This window comes from Dendropsophus ebraccatus, chromosome 1, assembly GCF_027789765.1.
Source record: "Dendropsophus ebraccatus isolate aDenEbr1 chromosome 1, aDenEbr1.pat, whole genome shotgun sequence".
Lineage (NCBI taxonomy): Eukaryota > Metazoa > Chordata > Amphibia > Anura > Hylidae > Dendropsophus > Dendropsophus ebraccatus.
Window position 1 is genome coordinate 145,477,452 of NC_091454.1, and position 17,595 is coordinate 145,495,046.

At 41.0% G+C, this 17,595-nt stretch overlaps 1 protein-coding gene across 5 annotated transcripts in view; it reads left to right on the forward strand.

Moving 5' to 3' along the window:
- The window catches only part of SIN3A (SIN3 transcription regulator family member A), a 47,126-nt gene that overhangs the window by 19,150 nt on the left and 10,381 nt on the right, over positions 1 to 17,595 (forward strand). For 3 of the 5 annotated variants that reach the window (XM_069981361.1, XM_069981388.1, XM_069981371.1), the window contains exons 5-18: positions 1,220 to 1,499; positions 2,579 to 2,845; positions 4,383 to 4,535; positions 4,758 to 4,916; positions 5,359 to 5,448; positions 5,745 to 5,863; positions 6,028 to 6,238; positions 7,458 to 7,574; positions 7,760 to 7,998; positions 8,102 to 8,285; positions 8,649 to 9,231; positions 10,156 to 10,325; positions 13,844 to 14,017; positions 14,692 to 14,784. In XM_069981361.1, the coding sequence (XP_069837462.1) occupies positions 1,220 to 1,499; positions 2,579 to 2,845; positions 4,383 to 4,535; positions 4,758 to 4,916; positions 5,359 to 5,448; positions 5,745 to 5,863; positions 6,028 to 6,238; positions 7,458 to 7,574; positions 7,760 to 7,998; positions 8,102 to 8,285; positions 8,649 to 9,231; positions 10,156 to 10,325; positions 13,844 to 14,017; positions 14,692 to 14,784 (2,839 nt within the window). Of the gene's footprint in view, positions 1 to 1,219; positions 1,500 to 1,935; positions 2,085 to 2,578; positions 2,846 to 4,382; positions 4,536 to 4,757; positions 4,917 to 5,358; positions 5,449 to 5,744; positions 5,864 to 6,027; positions 6,239 to 7,457; positions 7,575 to 7,759; positions 7,999 to 8,101; positions 8,286 to 8,648; positions 9,232 to 10,155; positions 10,326 to 13,843; positions 14,018 to 14,691; positions 14,785 to 17,595 lie in introns of those variants that run through there. The other 2 variants (XM_069981380.1, XM_069981398.1) reach the window with 2 other exon arrangements.

A 17,595-nucleotide genomic window follows, 5' to 3' on the forward strand; every position in this document is an offset into this window, starting at 1 on the left:
CTCAGGATATACATATGTTCATCCCAGAAATCTTTACATTCATTTACAGACTACATCTGCTAGAAGTTTGTTCCAAACATCTACTCTTTCAATAAAATATTATTTTCTCATATTGCTATTTAGTCCTTAAAAAGGGATTAGCCAGGCTTAAAAAATCACATAGCCACTTTCTTATAGAAATAACACCACTCTGGCTTGGCTGTGGTTTTGCAAACCAGTTCCATTAAAGTGGATGGAGCTTCATTGTAATAATACACACAGCCTGATGAAAGGGGTGGTGCTGTTTTTTTGCAAAATAGCTGCACTTTTCATAAGCGGTTTTATATTTAAAGCGACTTTGTACCCATGATCTGACCCCCCAAACCACTTGTACCTTCGGATAGCTGCTTTTAATCCAAGATCTGTCCTGGAGTCCGTTCGGCAGGGGATGCAGTTATTGTCATAAAAACAACTTTTAATCCTGCAGCGCTGTGTCTAACGGCCGGGGCTTACATTTGTATATGCATTAGGTTGGCACAACCTCTCTGTCCTTCCTCCCCACCCTCCTCATCATTAGGAATGCTCCAGGCAGATTGCTTCCTATTCCCCACCTGTGTGCATAATGAACATGGGCTGGATCGTTAATACACCTGTGCAAAGCTCAAACAGCAGTAAGTGTTCCTGGATCATTCCTAATGATGAGGAGGGTGGGGAGGAAGGACGGAGAGGTGGTGCCAGCCTAATGCATATACAAATGTAAGCCCCGACCGTTAGACACAGCGGGATTAAAAGTTGTTTTTAGGACAATAACTGCATCACCTGCCGAACTGACCGCAGGACAGATCTTGGATTAAAAGCAGCTATCCAAAGGTACAAGTGGTTTGGGGGGACAGATTGTGGGTACAGAGTCGCTTTAAGACACCTTAAGTGTAGAAATGTTATTGCAGTGCACTGCTTTGTTGGCTATTACTGAAAACGAAAGGTTTGTTGTCTGATGTTGAGATTTAGATTTGCCTTAATCTGTCTTAATCCTTCCAGTTGACCAATAAAATATATAACTTTACAAACCATGTGCTATAAATGGTATTATAAGCTTGCTTCAGAAATACCATATTTAACAATATGTCTCTAGAAAATCTATAAAGAAAAAAGGAATTGACCGTTGTGTGCTCACTTATAATTTCACCTTTAAACAGTTAACTATGTGTATGTAATTATTTTTCTTTTATGTGCTTCCTAGTATTGACACTCCAGGGGTCATCAGTCGGGTTTCACAGCTTTTCAAAGGCCATCCGGACCTTATCATGGGTTTTAATACATTTTTGCCACCTGGGTATAAAATAGAAGTACAGACAAATGACTTGGTAAATGTCACAACACCTGGGCAGGTCCACCAGATCACAACCCATGGTCTTCAGCCCCCCATCCCACAGGTTCCTCCACCTTCTCAACCGTCCACTCAGACTGCACCTCCTCCAGTGCACCCAACTCCTCCACCAGCCCCAGCAAAAATTAGTAAGGTAAGTGCATTTTTTTTTTCTTTAACACCAGTCCAATTCATATTGAAAATGCATAAATAGACAGGTAATGAGTAAGGGGAGTTAGTGTTTGAAAAGTACACAACATTAAAGAGACTCTGTCAGGTTTATGCTGTCCGATCTAAGGGAAGCATAAACTAGTGACATAGAAGCTAAATAAAATGATGTATCACTTACATTGTTGTGTGCAGCTGATTTAGAGAGATTCTACTGAATACCATGGACAATAAGTAGTCCTCTCCATTATGTGCATGAGCCCAGTTGTCCTGGATGTTCATGAGCAGAATAAAGCTCTGCCCACCAGCTGCTGATTGGCAGTTATCTATCCATGCTGTGTATAGTCAGTCAACTGTCAATCAGCGGGGCGAGGGGTTGGGCAAGAATCCTATTCTCCTGCATATTAAGAGACCGGATGAACAGAATGTTGTAATTAATACACAGATCTGTTCATCATTTCTGTCGCTAGTTTATGCTACCCTCATTTAAAGCAGTATAAGCCTATTGACAGATTCCCTTTCTCAGTCCTGATCCGTGTTCTGTAACATAGTTCTTTCAAGTGATACAGTTGTGAGTACAGGCTCTTCACCTGCTAACATCTGTCACGTCCTGCACATCACCACAGTCACTTAAGTATTCTGTAGAGGTTGTTTGACCCCCACATACAACAAAATTGACATGTCAGAAGTTTTGATCTGTAGAATGAACCAGGGAAATTGTATGGCCTAGCACTTCACTTCCTGGCTTGCTGCGCTTCTCATCTTGCTACAGGAGATGGGCTCCATTATAAGTCTAAGGAGCCTGTCTTCTGAAGAAAGATTGGAAAGGCATTGAGGAGAGAGACATGGAGTGAAGTACCTGGCTTGTTCTAGAGATCGGTGCAGGTCTGAACACCCAGACTCCCATCAACTGATCAAACCTTTTGCCATGTTTTTGACAAACATTTCTGCAAATGAAGTTCACGCATACATAATACTGCAGCTTGTTATATCATGCTTGACGTTGCATAATTTATCTAATTTTACACATATAACATTTGATGGTGATTTTCTTTCTATTTGCAGCCGGTGCCATCACAGGCACATACACCAACAAGTCAGCAGAGCACACCAATTCAGTACCCATCTCCTCGGTCTCCACCAGCACAGCCACACACCCCAGGACCATTGGCACATGCCACCCCAACGGCCACTGCAGCTACTCCAGCCATGCAAAATAACCAGCCAGTGGAGTTCAACCATGCCATTAATTATGTGAACAAAATAAAGAATCGCTTCCAGGGCCAACCTGACATTTATAAAGCCTTCCTCGAGATCCTGCACACCTACCAGGTAAAAATGTGATGTTTGATTTTCTCTTCTCAAAATTAAGTTGCAAGTTTTTTTACATTATCACATGAAGACGAAGCTGGATGTACAACATCGATGGCACAGCAGTGCAATGCAGAAAAATAAGTTTTAGTCCTTACTCATTTCGGCAACGCAATGATCTCATGGAAGATATGTAAGAAATGTGTATTGTTGGTTAATTTCCCACATTTGGTCAGAATTTTTAATGAGCATTTGCTAACTAAAACCATAATGGGTGCAGAAGACAAAATATCCATTATAGTTATTAAAGGGGTTATGCACAATTAGAAAAACTAGCTGTTTTGTTCTAGAAACAGTTCCACTCTTGTCTTCAGTTTGTGCGTGATATTGCAGATCAGTTACATTAAAGTTAATAGAGCGGAGTTGTAAGGCCCCCTTCACACGTCCGGAAAATCTGTCCGGATTTCCGGACTCATAGGCTAACATTAGATACGGACACCCTTCCCGATTTTTCCGGAAGGGTGTCCGTTCCGGAAAATAGGACCGGGTTTTTTAGATCCTGTCCTATTTTCGTCCGGAAATCCGGCACGGACGCCCCCATAGAAGCCTATGGGAGTGCCGGAATCACGGGCATTTTCCTGATGTATATCAAGAAAGTGGCCGTGATTCCGGAATGGTAGAGAGCCAGGACCTCACCACGGGGCCGATCACCGGGGCCGACCACCCGGACCGCACACTGTGCCCGGTACTACAGGGCTGGCCGGCCAGAGTGCGGTGCAGCCCGCCCGCCTGCTACGCTCGCCTGTCCGCCCCTCTCCATCCGCCCCCCCCCCTCTGCTGACCGGCCATGATGGGAGTTGTAGTTCTGCAGCCTGTGGCCATCCAGGTTGCAGAAGTACAACTCCCATCATGGCTCTGCTGACAGGCCATGATGGGAGTTGTAGTTCTGCAGTCTGTGGCCATCCAGGTACACTAGGGGCTGTGTGGGTACCTGTGATTTATGTTGGCATACTAGACCATCTCATCAGGAAATCCTGAAGGTTTTTCCTGATGGTTTCCTGATGGTAAAAACGGATTACTGTCAGGAAATCCTGATACTTTCCTGATGACATTTGAGGTCTCCTGATCAGGATTTTCTGACAGTAAAAACTGACACTGACGTGTGAATGTGGCCTAATACAACACACAGCCTTGAGGACAAGTGTGGTGCAGTTCTTGGAAGAAAACAGTTATGTTCTTCTAATCCTGGAAAATACGCTTTAAGCGTAGGTCTGCATGTGAGCCTTAGAAATAAAGCGTTAGGACATTTTTAAACAAGGACTTATTATAAAAGTTCATTAGTTTAGTTTGACATAGACAGGCTGTCTTAAAGGGGTACTCCCACCCCAGCATGTTGTTACTTAATCCATAGGATTGGTGGGGTACCCGGCAGTCGGACCTCAGCGATCTGCTAGTTATAACAAGCTCGGATGGGAATACACCTTTTAAAATACAAATAGTTTTAGATTTTTGGTGGCTACAGTTTTACTGCAATGTATAAATGTGTCTCTCGTTATAGAAGGAACAACGTAATGCCAAGGAAGCAGGGGGAAACTACACTCCTGCCCTGACAGAGCAAGAGGTTTATGCCCAGGTTGCTCGGCTCTTCAAGAACCAGGAAGATCTTTTGTCAGAATTTGGGCAGTTCCTCCCAGATGCCAATAGCTCAGTGGTAAGTTGTTTTCTGATCACTGTTTGGGATTGGAGTTAAGATCAAGTTCTGCAAGTGTAATATTCTCAGGTTGCATGCTTTATCTGAAAATCTCAACAAAGTGGTGATAACATATGGCTTCTCGTCACACAGAATCATCTATTTCAGAAGCCTTTAATGCCTTTACCCGTAAAATATTTTTTAATATATAAAATGTATTTTTTGGGTTTTTTGTTTGCAAAGCTTTTGAGCAAAACCACAGCAGAAAAAGTAGAGTCGGTGAGGAATGACCATGGGGGCACTGTGAAAAAACCTCAGATGAACAATAAGCAGCAGAGACCCAGCCAAAATGGTTGTCAGATACGGCGACATTCAGGCCCCGGAGCCACTCCACCTGTAAAGGTATGTCAGAAGGGACATATTCAGAGGAAATGGTTTTCATTGTAATTTGGGTACCAGCCCAAATATAAGGATGCTATGGTTTCTTTTAGTGGTAGATATAGAATTTTTTTTTTTTTTTTTTTTTTTTTTGCTGTCTAGTACTTACTGGTGTTGGCACAAGGACGGGGCCACTAAGTCAATCACTATGCGGCCAATTCTATGTACCAACATCAAACACTGTGCTGTGGATTGGGAATGTGCATAGTTACTTTTTAAAACTAGTCCCATAATACCACTTAAAGATATTCTCAGATAGGACTTCCCAGTATATAAATAAGTTGGGGAAAAAATGTCAGTCACAAAAGTTTAACATAAAAACTGATCGCATAGCTTGAAGATGCTGTAGAGCAGTAGGTCATTTGTGTTGTGGTTGTTCCTAGTTGACTTTATTCTCTTTTAATAGAAGAAACCGAAAATACTTATCCCAAAGGATCAATCCTTGGCAGACGCAAACAAACATGGAGCAGGGGCAGAGTCTCAATTCTTCGATAAGGTAACTTATGGCTGTTACAAGTGTGAGGTATTTTATGGTAGACATGTATACTTATTTGAGATTATGCAAGCTATAGCAGATACGTCCATAAAATATGTGGCAGCTAAACAAGGTTATTTGTAACACAGAGCCATCCATTTTATTTTTTTTTCAGTAGTTACGTGTTCTACACAAAGTATTAAGCAAAGAACTTTGGTTGTGGTTTTTCAATACAGTATTCAAATAACATTTGTAAAGCGTTATTGAAAACCTATAAAAACCTGTAAGTTTCATTGTTAATCTCCCTCCTTTTGTAGGTCCGTAAAGCCCTGAGGAGTGCGGAGGCGTATGATAACTTTTTACGATGTCTGGTCATCTTCAATCAGGAGGTCATCTCTCGGTCAGAACTAGTGCAGTTGGTGTCCCCCTTTCTTGCGTGAGTCTCTTACTTACATGGTGTTCCAAGAAATTGCTCAGATAGTTTTCAGTTTTAATTGGAATTAAAGCTTATATGTTAGCTATTGTTTTTATACTGAAAAATATTTATTGACTTGACTTGTTTTTTAAATCCTGCTAACTGTTTATTAATTTTATAAACAGCAAGTTTCCAGAGTTGTTCACCTGGTTCAAGAACTTTTTGGGTTACAAGGAATCTTCACACCTGGAAAGCTTCCCAAAAGAAAGGAATACAGAAGGCATTGCCATGGAAATTGATTATGCTTCATGCAAACGTTTGGGATCCAGTTACAGAGCACTGCCTAAAAGCTTTCAGCAGCCCAAATGCACAGGACGGACCCCACTTTGCAAAGAGGTAAATGGTTACACTAATAGAAAGTTAAAGTGAACCTGTCTTCACTGTTACGCTGCCCAAACCAAGTTTTCTTGGAGTGGTCCCCTGTGGCCTTTCCTTAAACCATGGGCCTTGATTTATAGATCTCTCCCTATACTTAAACAGGACAAACTCTATCAAAGCTGGTGTGGGAAAACCACTAGGGACTGCTCCGATGTCTACTTGTTTGGGCAGCTTGAAATGATGACAGGTTCCCTTTAATTTTGTGTTATCAACAAAGCTGCTTAAGCCCCTTTTCACATGGGCCAATTATCGATAAGGAGCGTTGCTAGAAATGCTTTCTCGGCCGAATCAGCCCATGTAAGCAATCAGCTGAGGAGAGGGTAAACTAGACCACTAGCACATCTTTCACCTGATGTGGTAGTGTAAAGGTCCATTTAGACTGCCAAAAGATTATCTGCTAAAGATTTGAAGCCAAAGCCAGGAATGGATGTGAAAAAAGGAAAAATCTCAGGCTTTTCTTTATGACCTGATCTTTGTTTATAGTCTGTTTCTAGCTTTGGCTTCAAATCTTTGGCAGATAATCGGTCATATAATCTTTCTGTGTAAATGGACCATAAAGGCCCTATTCCACGATTATGTCATAAAATCGTTCAAATGATCGCTCGTTAACGATATTCGTTCTGTAGAATAGCTGTAAACGTGCGAACGACAACAGCGAAATCGTCGTTGAGTCGTTCACTATATTTTTTTTCAACATGTCGGGAAAAAAAATCGTTGGTCTTTCAACAATAATTCGCTAATCTTTTCGTTGAATAAAAAATCTTTCAGTCGTTCTTGAAATGTCTACCTACATTTCCCCACGTTTTAAACGACGATGTAACGACCGCAAAAAAATCGTTACACTACAGATATCGTTCACGTTCCCGCTCGTATTATGTGTTATCGTTCGCTTAAAAAAATCATTAAGTGCTCGTTAACGAGCGGTCGTTGGAGAGATTCTATAAACGATAAGCGTTCCGTGAAATAGGGCTATAATACAGCTTGACCTTTGACTTATCAGGAGCGGAAATCAGGACTCGCATCCCCAGCTTTTGATTCATTATGGTTAGGAAGCCAAAGTGAAATTAGTGGGAGTTAAATAATAAGAGAACCATGATGCAACACAACCCATATGCACATGTCCTTATCTGTTTGTAATGAATGTTAATATATCATCTGCACCTGCCTTACCCCACAGGTCCTAAATGATACCTGGGTTTCCTTTCCCTCCTGGTCAGAAGATTCTACGTTTGTCAGTTCTAAAAAGACTCAGTATGAGGAACACATTTATCGTTGTGAAGATGAGAGATTTGAGGTAAGGCATTGTTTGCACAATTTCCTGAAGACATCCATGGACGTTATTACGGTCAAGAAATACTGATCAGGAAACCTTTCAGGCTTCTGGAAATGGTCAGCGTTTTCTGATCGAAAAACTGACGCTCATTGTGCATAATCTCATAGACTTGGTCTTAGTGATATTTGTGGTTTTTTTTGCTACAGCTGGATGTTGTACTGGAGACCAATCTGGCTACTATCCGTGTATTGGAGGCAATTCAGAAGAAGCTCTCGCGATTATCTGCAGAGGACCAGGCCAAGTTTCGTTTGGACAACACTTTAGGGGGAACATCAGAAGTCATCCACCGCAAGGCACTGCAAAGGATATATGCTGACAAGGCTGCTGATATTATTGATGGCCTGAAGAAAAACCCAGCTGTTGCTGTTCCAATTGTATTGAAAAGGTGTGTGTTGTCTCAGGTGTTATATAACAGAATTCATATTACATTTGACTATTTTTTTTTTTTTTTTATTGTTTTTAAGTTTTCTTCTTTCTATCTTATCCAGGTTGAAAATGAAGGAAGAGGAATGGAGGGAAGCCCAGCGAGGCTTCAACAAGATATGGAGAGAGCAGAATGAAAAGTACTACCTAAAATCACTAGACCACCAGGGTATAAACTATAAGCAAATAGACACAAAAGTCCTTCGCTCGAAAAGCCTTCTTAATGAAATTGAGAGCATCTATGATGAGGTTAGTATCACTAAATCCTTTTGCAATATGCACAGATAATAAATGAGCAGGAACCTCTCTTTTACACCCTTTCCTTTTTATGGGTTAAGTATCTGTAGTGTTACAGGTTATTTAACCCGTTAAGGTATTGCGGATGTCATGGTATAGACTCAGAAAGTGAGTCTGCCTTATGTTATGAAGATGGCATGTGAAATACATAGCTGATACTTACCTGCATCTGTTGGGATCAGAGGTATAGACTGGGCTAGCTAAAAGTATCAAAGCCATATTCTATGCCATTGTGTGACCCTTATTGTATTCTGCAGTTGTTAAGTGGTTCTGAAAATCTTTTAGAAACTTCATAGACGTATGTATGTTTCACAGCGACAAGAGCAAGCATCAGAAGACAATTCTGGCGTCCCCACAGGACCTCATCTCACGCTGACCTATGAGGACAAACAGATTCTAGAGGATGCTGCCTCACTCATTATCCACCATGTGAAGAGACAGACTGGTATACAAAAGGAGGACAAGTACAAAATTAAACAAATTATTTACCATTTCATCCCAGATCTGCTTTTCTCCCAGCGAGGAGAGTTGTCTGATGTGGAGGAGGAAGAGGAGGAGGAGAGTGTCGAAACAGAAGATGGAGTTAGCAAGAAACACAATGGGGTGGGGGGAAGTGGGGCCAGTAGCCCACCAAAAACTAAGTTGATGTTTGCAAACACTGCAGCACAGAAATTCAGGAGCATGGAGGACGCCTACAACTTGTTCTACGTTAACAATAACTGGTACATTTTCCTGAGATTGCACCAGATACTCTGCTCTCGCCTCTTGCGCATTTACAACCAAGCAGAAAAACAAGTAGAAGAAGAAGTGAGGGAAAGGGATTGGGAAAGAGAGGTGCTGGGCCTAAAGAGGGACAAGAATGACAGTCCAGCCATCCAGCTGCGGCTCAAAGAGCCAAGTAAGTGTACCTTAATATCTTTTAAGGGCAGCAGAATGAAAGCATCACTTGTTCTGTTTGTCTGTTCCACATCATAACTTTCTTTATTGGGCTTTCATTTGAAGCAAAAGATACCTGAACATAACATGAAAGCATTGGAGGACATTTCTGAAAGTGTCCAATAAAAAAACATTGTTACCCTTGTACCAATCACGGCACAGCATTCATTTGTAATAGCGCTCTCAATGCTGTGGTGTTTTGTGTAGGTGTAGAGACCGCTTTCATGAGTTAAGTCTCATCCAGTATTCGCAAAATCACAGCTGCTTTTTTGCTAAAACAGTGCCACCCCTGTCCTCAGGTTGTTTGTGGTATTGCAATTCAGCTCCATTCACTTTAATACAGCTGAGCTGCAGACCCACACCCAAACTGAGAGAGATGTTGTTTCTGGATGAAAGTAGCCATACTTTCCTAAGCCTGGATAAACCCCATTAAAGGGGTTATCCAGCAAAACAAAAACATGGCCACTTTCTTCAAGAGACAGCATCATTCTTGTCTCTAGTTTGGGTGCAGGTTTTGTAACTCAGTTCCATTGAAGTGAATGGAGCTTAATTGCAAACCACACAGGAACTGGAGACAGTAGTCGTGTTGTCTCTGGAAGAAAGTAGCCATGTTTTTGTAGCGCTTTAACATTTTCTTTGGAACTTTATTCAGTGGGTTTAGTGAAGATTTCTCATCAGTATTAAGATTTTAATATGTAAAAAGTTTCCATGTGACCTTAATGCTAAGTAGGTCTATTATCAAAGCTTACCAGAAAAAGAGAGTATATATTGTAATTACATTACATTGTTTAAATGTTTCTATGTTTTAATTGTTGTTGTTGTTGTTGTTGTTGTTTTTAAACTTGCTCTCACATACTTTTACTTGTCTGCCCTTTCTATGTCACAGTGGATATAGAGGCTGTGGATTATTATCCTGCATTCCTAGACATGGTTCGTAACCTGCTGGACGGGAATATGGATTCGAACCAGTATGAAGACTCCCTGCGGGAGATGTTCACCATCCATGCCTTTATTGCTTTTACTATGGACAAGCTGATACAGAGCATAGTCAGGCAGGTGAGTTGTAACACGAAGAAGAAGGTTATTGCTTCACTTGTAATGTAAACTCATTTTTAAGGAAATTGGCTAAATTAGTACCTTCTTATCCAAGCTCTGAGTACAAGAACTGCTGATTACTGCGATTTAAAGAATTAACAGTTAAAATCAATGGCCAGGATGTCCCTATGTAACCTGTTGGTAGTCTATTTCTGATATTCTGACACCTAGTGGCATGTATGAAACTGCAGTATTTGATGACACGTGCTGTATAGGCTTAAAAGGACATAAAATATAGCCATTAATGGCATGGAGACACATCACACAATCACTTTATTTGGGAGTACCGATCCACTAAAATGCCTCATAAGACAGGTACACTTTTAATCATATATCTACAAGAAACTTTACAGAGTATAAGTAATATGCTGATAGAACACCTATTCTATAGTCCCTACACCCTAACCAGAGTTTGCAAAGCTTTACTTTTTCCAATGGTTTAAAGGAGAAGTCCGGGCAAACACAATTTTTGCATATCATCCCCAAATCAAAAGTTACATCAGTGCCTAATATACTCTATTTACCGATTTTGCGATCTTACCGCACTTTTCTGGGCCTTGATTCCTGCCGGAAGTAGTGTAGTCCTGTAGATTTTGCCTACGCCACGAATTGTGTCCGCCATCTTGATTCGCAACGTCACTGCGGTTCGGAGCCACCCCCTTCATTACATGGGTGGAATTATGCAGGGATGATGACTGAAACAGGGAAGAGGATGCTGGGAAATGTAGTAGAAGAGCTGCAGCTTAGGAAGAGAAGACATGATGATGAGAACAGGTGATGTGGGGGTCACAGAGCAGCGATTTTGGGCTAAAACTGTTCCTATACATAAGGTATATATGATCCCTGGTTTAAATAATTGTTTTTTTTAGCAGACCCTGGAGTTGCCCTTTAATGTGCTGATCTAAATAGCTTAGTGTGAAGAACTTCAGCCATTATGTTTCACCAAGCAGCCGTGCTAAGTTAGTGCATTTTAGCTTCTATTTACATCAGTGGGGTAAATGGTAGGGAACAGCTGTCATCTGCCACTAGATAGAACAGTGGGGGAGTTTCATCAGTACACACCACACACAATTTATGCTTGTATAAGCATGCTTTGCCTAAGCATAGTACTGTTGACACTGGTAGTGCAAGACCTATGCTGAGTACTTAAAGGGAACATGACAATTAAATAAAAGTGAATAATAAAAGATGATTAAATAAAGGGAAGATAAGTTTCACACATTTTCTGCTAGAGTTACTGCCATCATAATTTTTACACTCCAATATGAACGTATAAGTGCGAGTGTGAATATTAACACCCCAACATAATACCAAGAAAGTGGAAGTGAATTATGTCAAAGGGATGCAACAGGTAAATAGGGATGGTACACTCACAGTATGAGGACGAGACCCTGAAAATGGAAGAAAAAACAGTTTTAATTGAGAAGGAGAATGAAGAAGGAAGACTTGTAAAAAACAGATGATTTATACGCAAAATCAGAAATGAAAATTCAAACATCACAGCTGTAACAATCATGAAAAATATATAAAATCATGAAATTTAGGGAAATAAAACATTTTATGAGACTACGCATATGGTGGTCCTATATGTGACAATATTTTTCAGAGCTATTTGCCATACATTATTAAATCTCAATTACATAAGTATATGTATATATTAAAGGGGAACTCGAGGTAGAGGTTAAAAAAATGAAACTGCTGCAGAAGCATATAGCATTACTTACCTGTCTATTCAAGTTTTAAAACAACCAAAAATCCATTTGTTTTGGGGGGTTTTGTTCTGTTTTGTGTTTCTGTACTTCCTGGCTGAGCAGTTGTACACAGTACTACAGGTTCCAGAATGCAATGCTTCCTCAGCTGTTCATCACAGTCCCCCACCCTGCCCAGTCCCAGTCCAAATCTGTTGCAGAACATCTAGGCTGTGTTCACACATTGCAGTTTTATTGTGTTACTGAATTATTTGCAGTAATTTATGATTTCATTGTAGTCCCACCCACACAGCACGCCGTATTCTCTACCTGTAACACCACACAGCACTGTATTCTCTACCTGTAACACCACACAGCACGTTGTATTCTCTACCTGTAACACCACACAGCACGCTGTATTCTGTACCTGTAACACCACACAGCCCGCTGTATTCTCTACCTGTAACACCACACAGCGCGCTGTATTCTCTACCTGTAATACCACACGGCACGCTCTATTCTCTACCTGTAACACCACACAACACTTTATTCTCTACCTGTAACACCACACAGAACGCTGTATTCTCTACCTGTAACACCACACAGCACGCTGTATTCTCTACCTGTAACACCACACAGCACACTGTATTCTCTACCTGTAACACCACACAGCACACAGTTACTACCTGTAACACCACACAGCACGCTGTATTCTCTACCTGTAACGCTGATATTGGAAAAAAGTAAAGAACTTTTTGAATTTTTTTTTTTCTTTTCATTTCCACGCACATATTATGATCAAGCATCTTTTATCTTTGAAGTTGAGCCCCACAATAAGGCTCTGATCCTCTCTGCTGTTTAGCATCATTTACTTGTGTTACTGCATCATTTTTGCAATGACACTCCAACATGTGTGAACATAGCCCTTATTTCACTGCACACTTCTGCACAATCGGAGAAATCAGTGTAACACCTTTTTCTGGCCGGTCAGAGATGGTGAATCACTCAGCCAGCCAAGCCTCCTGTGACATCACACCCTGCCCCCTGTCTTCATCATCAGCCTGATCTCGGCAAACACACACAATGTGAGACAGAGGCATGGAAGATTTGTCTCCTAAGGGGGGATAGCAGAAGGAGCAGGAGACAATGTGGATTGGCACGGAGGCCATTTTTCTTCACTTCCTGGATTTCTATCAGCTACCAGTGTGGCAAAACCGCATAGATGCGGTAATACATTGTATAGACACATCTATATAACTTTTAATGTACTTTTCATAGAAAACAAGTTTTCCTTATACGGTGTTCCCTTTTAAGGCATTCCGCAACAAGAAGAAGGTGCAAGTGTGAAATATGTATAGAGGAGTAGGTAGACACATTACATTCTGCTTGAAAAAGTGTGTAAGAACTAGTGTTTTTTTTTGTTTTTTTTTTTGGAGGAAAGCTGCTCAAAAGTTCTCAGGTTGTTTGGTAATACAGATAGACTCCATTCACTTCAAGGGAACTAAGTTGCAATACCATGCACAAACGGAGTACAAGAGTGATGCGGTTTCTGGAAGAAACTTTATCCTTACGACGCTTACTAATACCTCAACATTAATGACAGGATTTATGTTTGTGTGAAAAAGAATTCAAGTATTTAGATTAAAAATTGTCATTTAAGAGAAACATATGTTCAGTCAGGTCATTGTCATTGCTGCATTAGACAGAACTGCCAACATGAGATGTGCATAGAGATTGTTGCTCTTATGTGACTTGTATTTTTTTTTTCTTTTTTGCCTTTTACTTCTGTAGCTGCAGCACATAGTCAGTGATGAAATCTGTGTACAAGTTACTGATCTCTACCTCTCTGAGAGTGCCTGCAATGCTACAGGGGGTCTCCTTGCTACCCAAACATCTCGCACCCTGGGGGAGGCCAACTACCAGCGAAAAGCTGAACAGCTGATGGCAGATGAGAATTGTTTCAAGGTGAGTAATGTGTTACCCTGCTGTTGGAGGGCTCTTGACTGCTCTCTTGAATTGGCTTTATTATAAAAACTTGAAGATTTTATATAAGAATAAATCGGATCTCTTCTATGAATGCCGAGTATTCTGTTTTTAGTAACATCTACCGAAAGAGTAAAACTTGTTTATTAGGGAAGTATGTTAAAATATGCTGAAAAGACTAGAAAACACTCAAGATGAAGTTACAAAGTTTAAAAGTCATCAGTATTGAGAAATACCTTATCGGTAAAACCTTAAGAGTGTTAATCCAGAGTTAGAAAAACATGGCCACAACACGACTCTTGTCTCCTGTTCAGACGTGGTTTGCTATTAGGCCCCATTCAATTCTTTGCAACTAAGTGGCGAACCCTCACCCAAACTGAGGACAAGAGTCATGCTGTCTCTGGAAGAAAGTGGCCATGCTAGGTAACCCCTTTTAACGGTGCATTCACACATACAGGATTCTCAGCAAATCAAATCTGGGCCATTAAATATGCTGCTGTACTTGTGAACATAGATGTAGACATATGAATTGAAATAATGCACTATGGAGAGTAGTTATTTTTGTGTAATATACATAGGAAGTTCAGGATACAACTAGACGCTAAATCCGAATATGTTTGATCCTTTCATTTTTTCTTTCTTGTTTCTTGGTACAGTTGATGTTTTTCCAGAGTTGTGGACAGGTCCAAATAACAATTGAACTGCTGGACACTGAGGAAGAAAACTCAGATGACCCAGCGGAGACCGAGGTAAGCCCTACTCGTTCCTGAGGGGCTCTCGGTTACCGCCACCATAGGCAGGACCCCGACCTCCAGGACCTATTGGGGAAAGGGTCACGGGGGGATATGTGTGAAAACACCTAGAAAATCGCCTTCTGAGATCAAATCACAGCCCACCCCGGTCAAACAAAACCTGCAGTGTGTGTACTAGCTGACTATCTGATTTTTATATACCTGTACAGAATGTTACCAATCTGTGGTTTGTTACAGAATCCAGAGAATACTTAAATTCCAAAATATTTAAAACATTTTGGACTCAGAATCCAATTGTAATATAATAAACTTGTTTTATCGATCCAGGGTGACTTAGTGATTTGTTCTGTTTTTGTTTTATTTCCGCTCTTCTTCTCCCATTGAATCTTTCCATAATGATGCCATTCTTCATCTTCACTTTCTTCCTGAGTCACTAACCTCTATGCCGCCACTCTCCTTGTTTCCTCCTATACTATTTATGTGGCAATGAAGAAGCTGTGTAAAGAAGATCTGTTTTATAGAAAAGGCCTGTTCTGGTTCTGATACTGAGTTTTCCCCAGATCCCAAAGCTCAGTGGCCTTAATTAGTAATCTTTAGATGTTCCTAGTATTTAGCTTTAAAGGGGCAGTTCAGCAAAAAAAAAAAAAAAAAAAAAGGGCCAGAAAGTGCCTGAGATTTGTAATCTACTTCTATTAAAAAATCCCAAGTCTTCAAGTACCTATCAGTTGCTGTGTATGCTGCAGGAAGTGGTGTATTCTTTCCAGTGTGGAGAGCAGGAGAGATTTTCTATGGTGATTTGCTACTGCTCTGGGCGGATCCCAACATGGACAGAGGGGGCAGCAGAGAGCACTGTGTCAGACTGGAAAGAATACACCACGTCCCACAGCTGATGTAAGTACATTACAAATCTCTGGCACAATTGATTTTAAAAGAAAATTTGTTTTGGTGAAATACCCCTTTAAGTATCATATTCCAGTTTATTGATAGACATGTTGAATAACTTTGTAAATAGGTAGCTTTAGTTGTCTTGTACTGATCTGAGGTCATTGGGAACTGTCAAAAAGATTGCAGACAGGTGTTTCCTGCACTGCATTTTTGGAAATCTTTTTTTTTTTTTTTTCTCTATATTAGTTTTTGTCCATTTCTTGATTATAACACTGAACTTCCTAAGAAGGCACATTTCAATTGCACCAGAAGTTATTGGAGATTGGAGTTTTCCCACCTGTGAATGCATATAGCAATGACAAGATGTGATGCAGGATCAGCACAAGATTCAACAATTGAAGCAACATATTTACTTCTAAGAGGAAAATGATTCTCCACACATGGTCTCTGTAAAGAGGATTTTATTGGATCAAACTAAAAGATGCACATGGCTTCTCAGACCCTCTATTCACAGCAAGGTTTTATTATCACAGTGCTTACAGCCTTGCTATGTATTATGGCTCTAGGAAGCCCAGGACTCAGACGTGGTTCTGACTTCTAATGTGAACCTATAAAATCCTAGTAATAAGACTTAACAATATTAAGCCAAGATTATATGCTGAAATAATGCAAGGGTCTCTGACAAATGACTGACAGTAAGTAGGAATATTTGTTTATATTCATATTTATGTAGTCTTTAACTAGTACTGAACTTAGAAGTTTTCCTGGCAAAAAATGATCGTTAGCCAATCTTCAGGCAACTTAAAGCAACTCTGTACCCACAATCTGACCCCAACAATAACTGCATCACCTGCCAAACAGACCCTAGGACAGATCTTGGATTAAAAGCAGCTATCTGAAGGTACAAGCGGTTTGGGGGGTCAGATTGTGGGTACAGAGTCACTTTAAGGGTGCTTTCACACGTAATGGATCCGCAACCGATCTCGCTGCAAATTCACAACGAGAAATCCGCTGCGGATCCCTGCCCTGTAAACTTATGGGCAGACAAACTCAGTGGGATGCACATCCCGCTGTGAGTATGTCAGCAGAACGCTCCGTTAATCCCCCCTGCCATTGGAGCGTTCACTTCACCTGCTCCCCACTCCGGCTTGCTTCAGGGCTCCCGACGTCTTTACGTCCCGCTCAGCCAATCAGTGCGCTGCGGCGGGGCAGCGCACACTGATTGGCCAAGCGAGACGTGCTGGAAAGCAAGCCGGAGCGGGGGTCCAGGTGATGTATACGGGGCGGGCTGCTGACATACTCACAGCGTGATGTCCATCCTGCTGCAAGAGTGTACAGGGCAGGGATCCGCAGCGGATCAGTTACGTGTGAACGCACCCTAAATAGGATGGAAGCTGAGCTGCAGGGTTCAGCTGCTAAACATTGAACAGAGCTAGCAGCCCCGTTCACTGTATAGGGTGGGTTTTGCAGCTGCAACAGTTGATTGGCAAGAGTTTTGGGTGTCTGCATCCTGCCAGTCTGCTATTTATTGCCTAAACTTTTCACTTTTGCTTGGAAAATCTCCAAGTCTATATTGTATCCCTTGAAATGAAGAAAAAGAAGTTATTGTATCCAAACATAGGAAAAATTTAAATCTGCAGTACAAGTTATTGGCTTTCCCATTAGTACCACAATTTGGGCATGGGTTCTTTGATGCTTGGATAATTGCAGGATTTCCATTTAAAGCGTAATTTTCATGTTTTTTTTATTGCAGAAATCAGTAGTATAAGCGATTTTAAGAAACTGTTAATAGGTTTCATCAGCCAAAAAAGCCTCCTTCTGTACTCAAGAAGCAATCTCCCAGCCTCCCCCCCTGACTTCTTATCTGTGCATTATCAGGCAAACACGTCTTCATTACAGAGAAGCCAGTGAAGATGGGTTCTG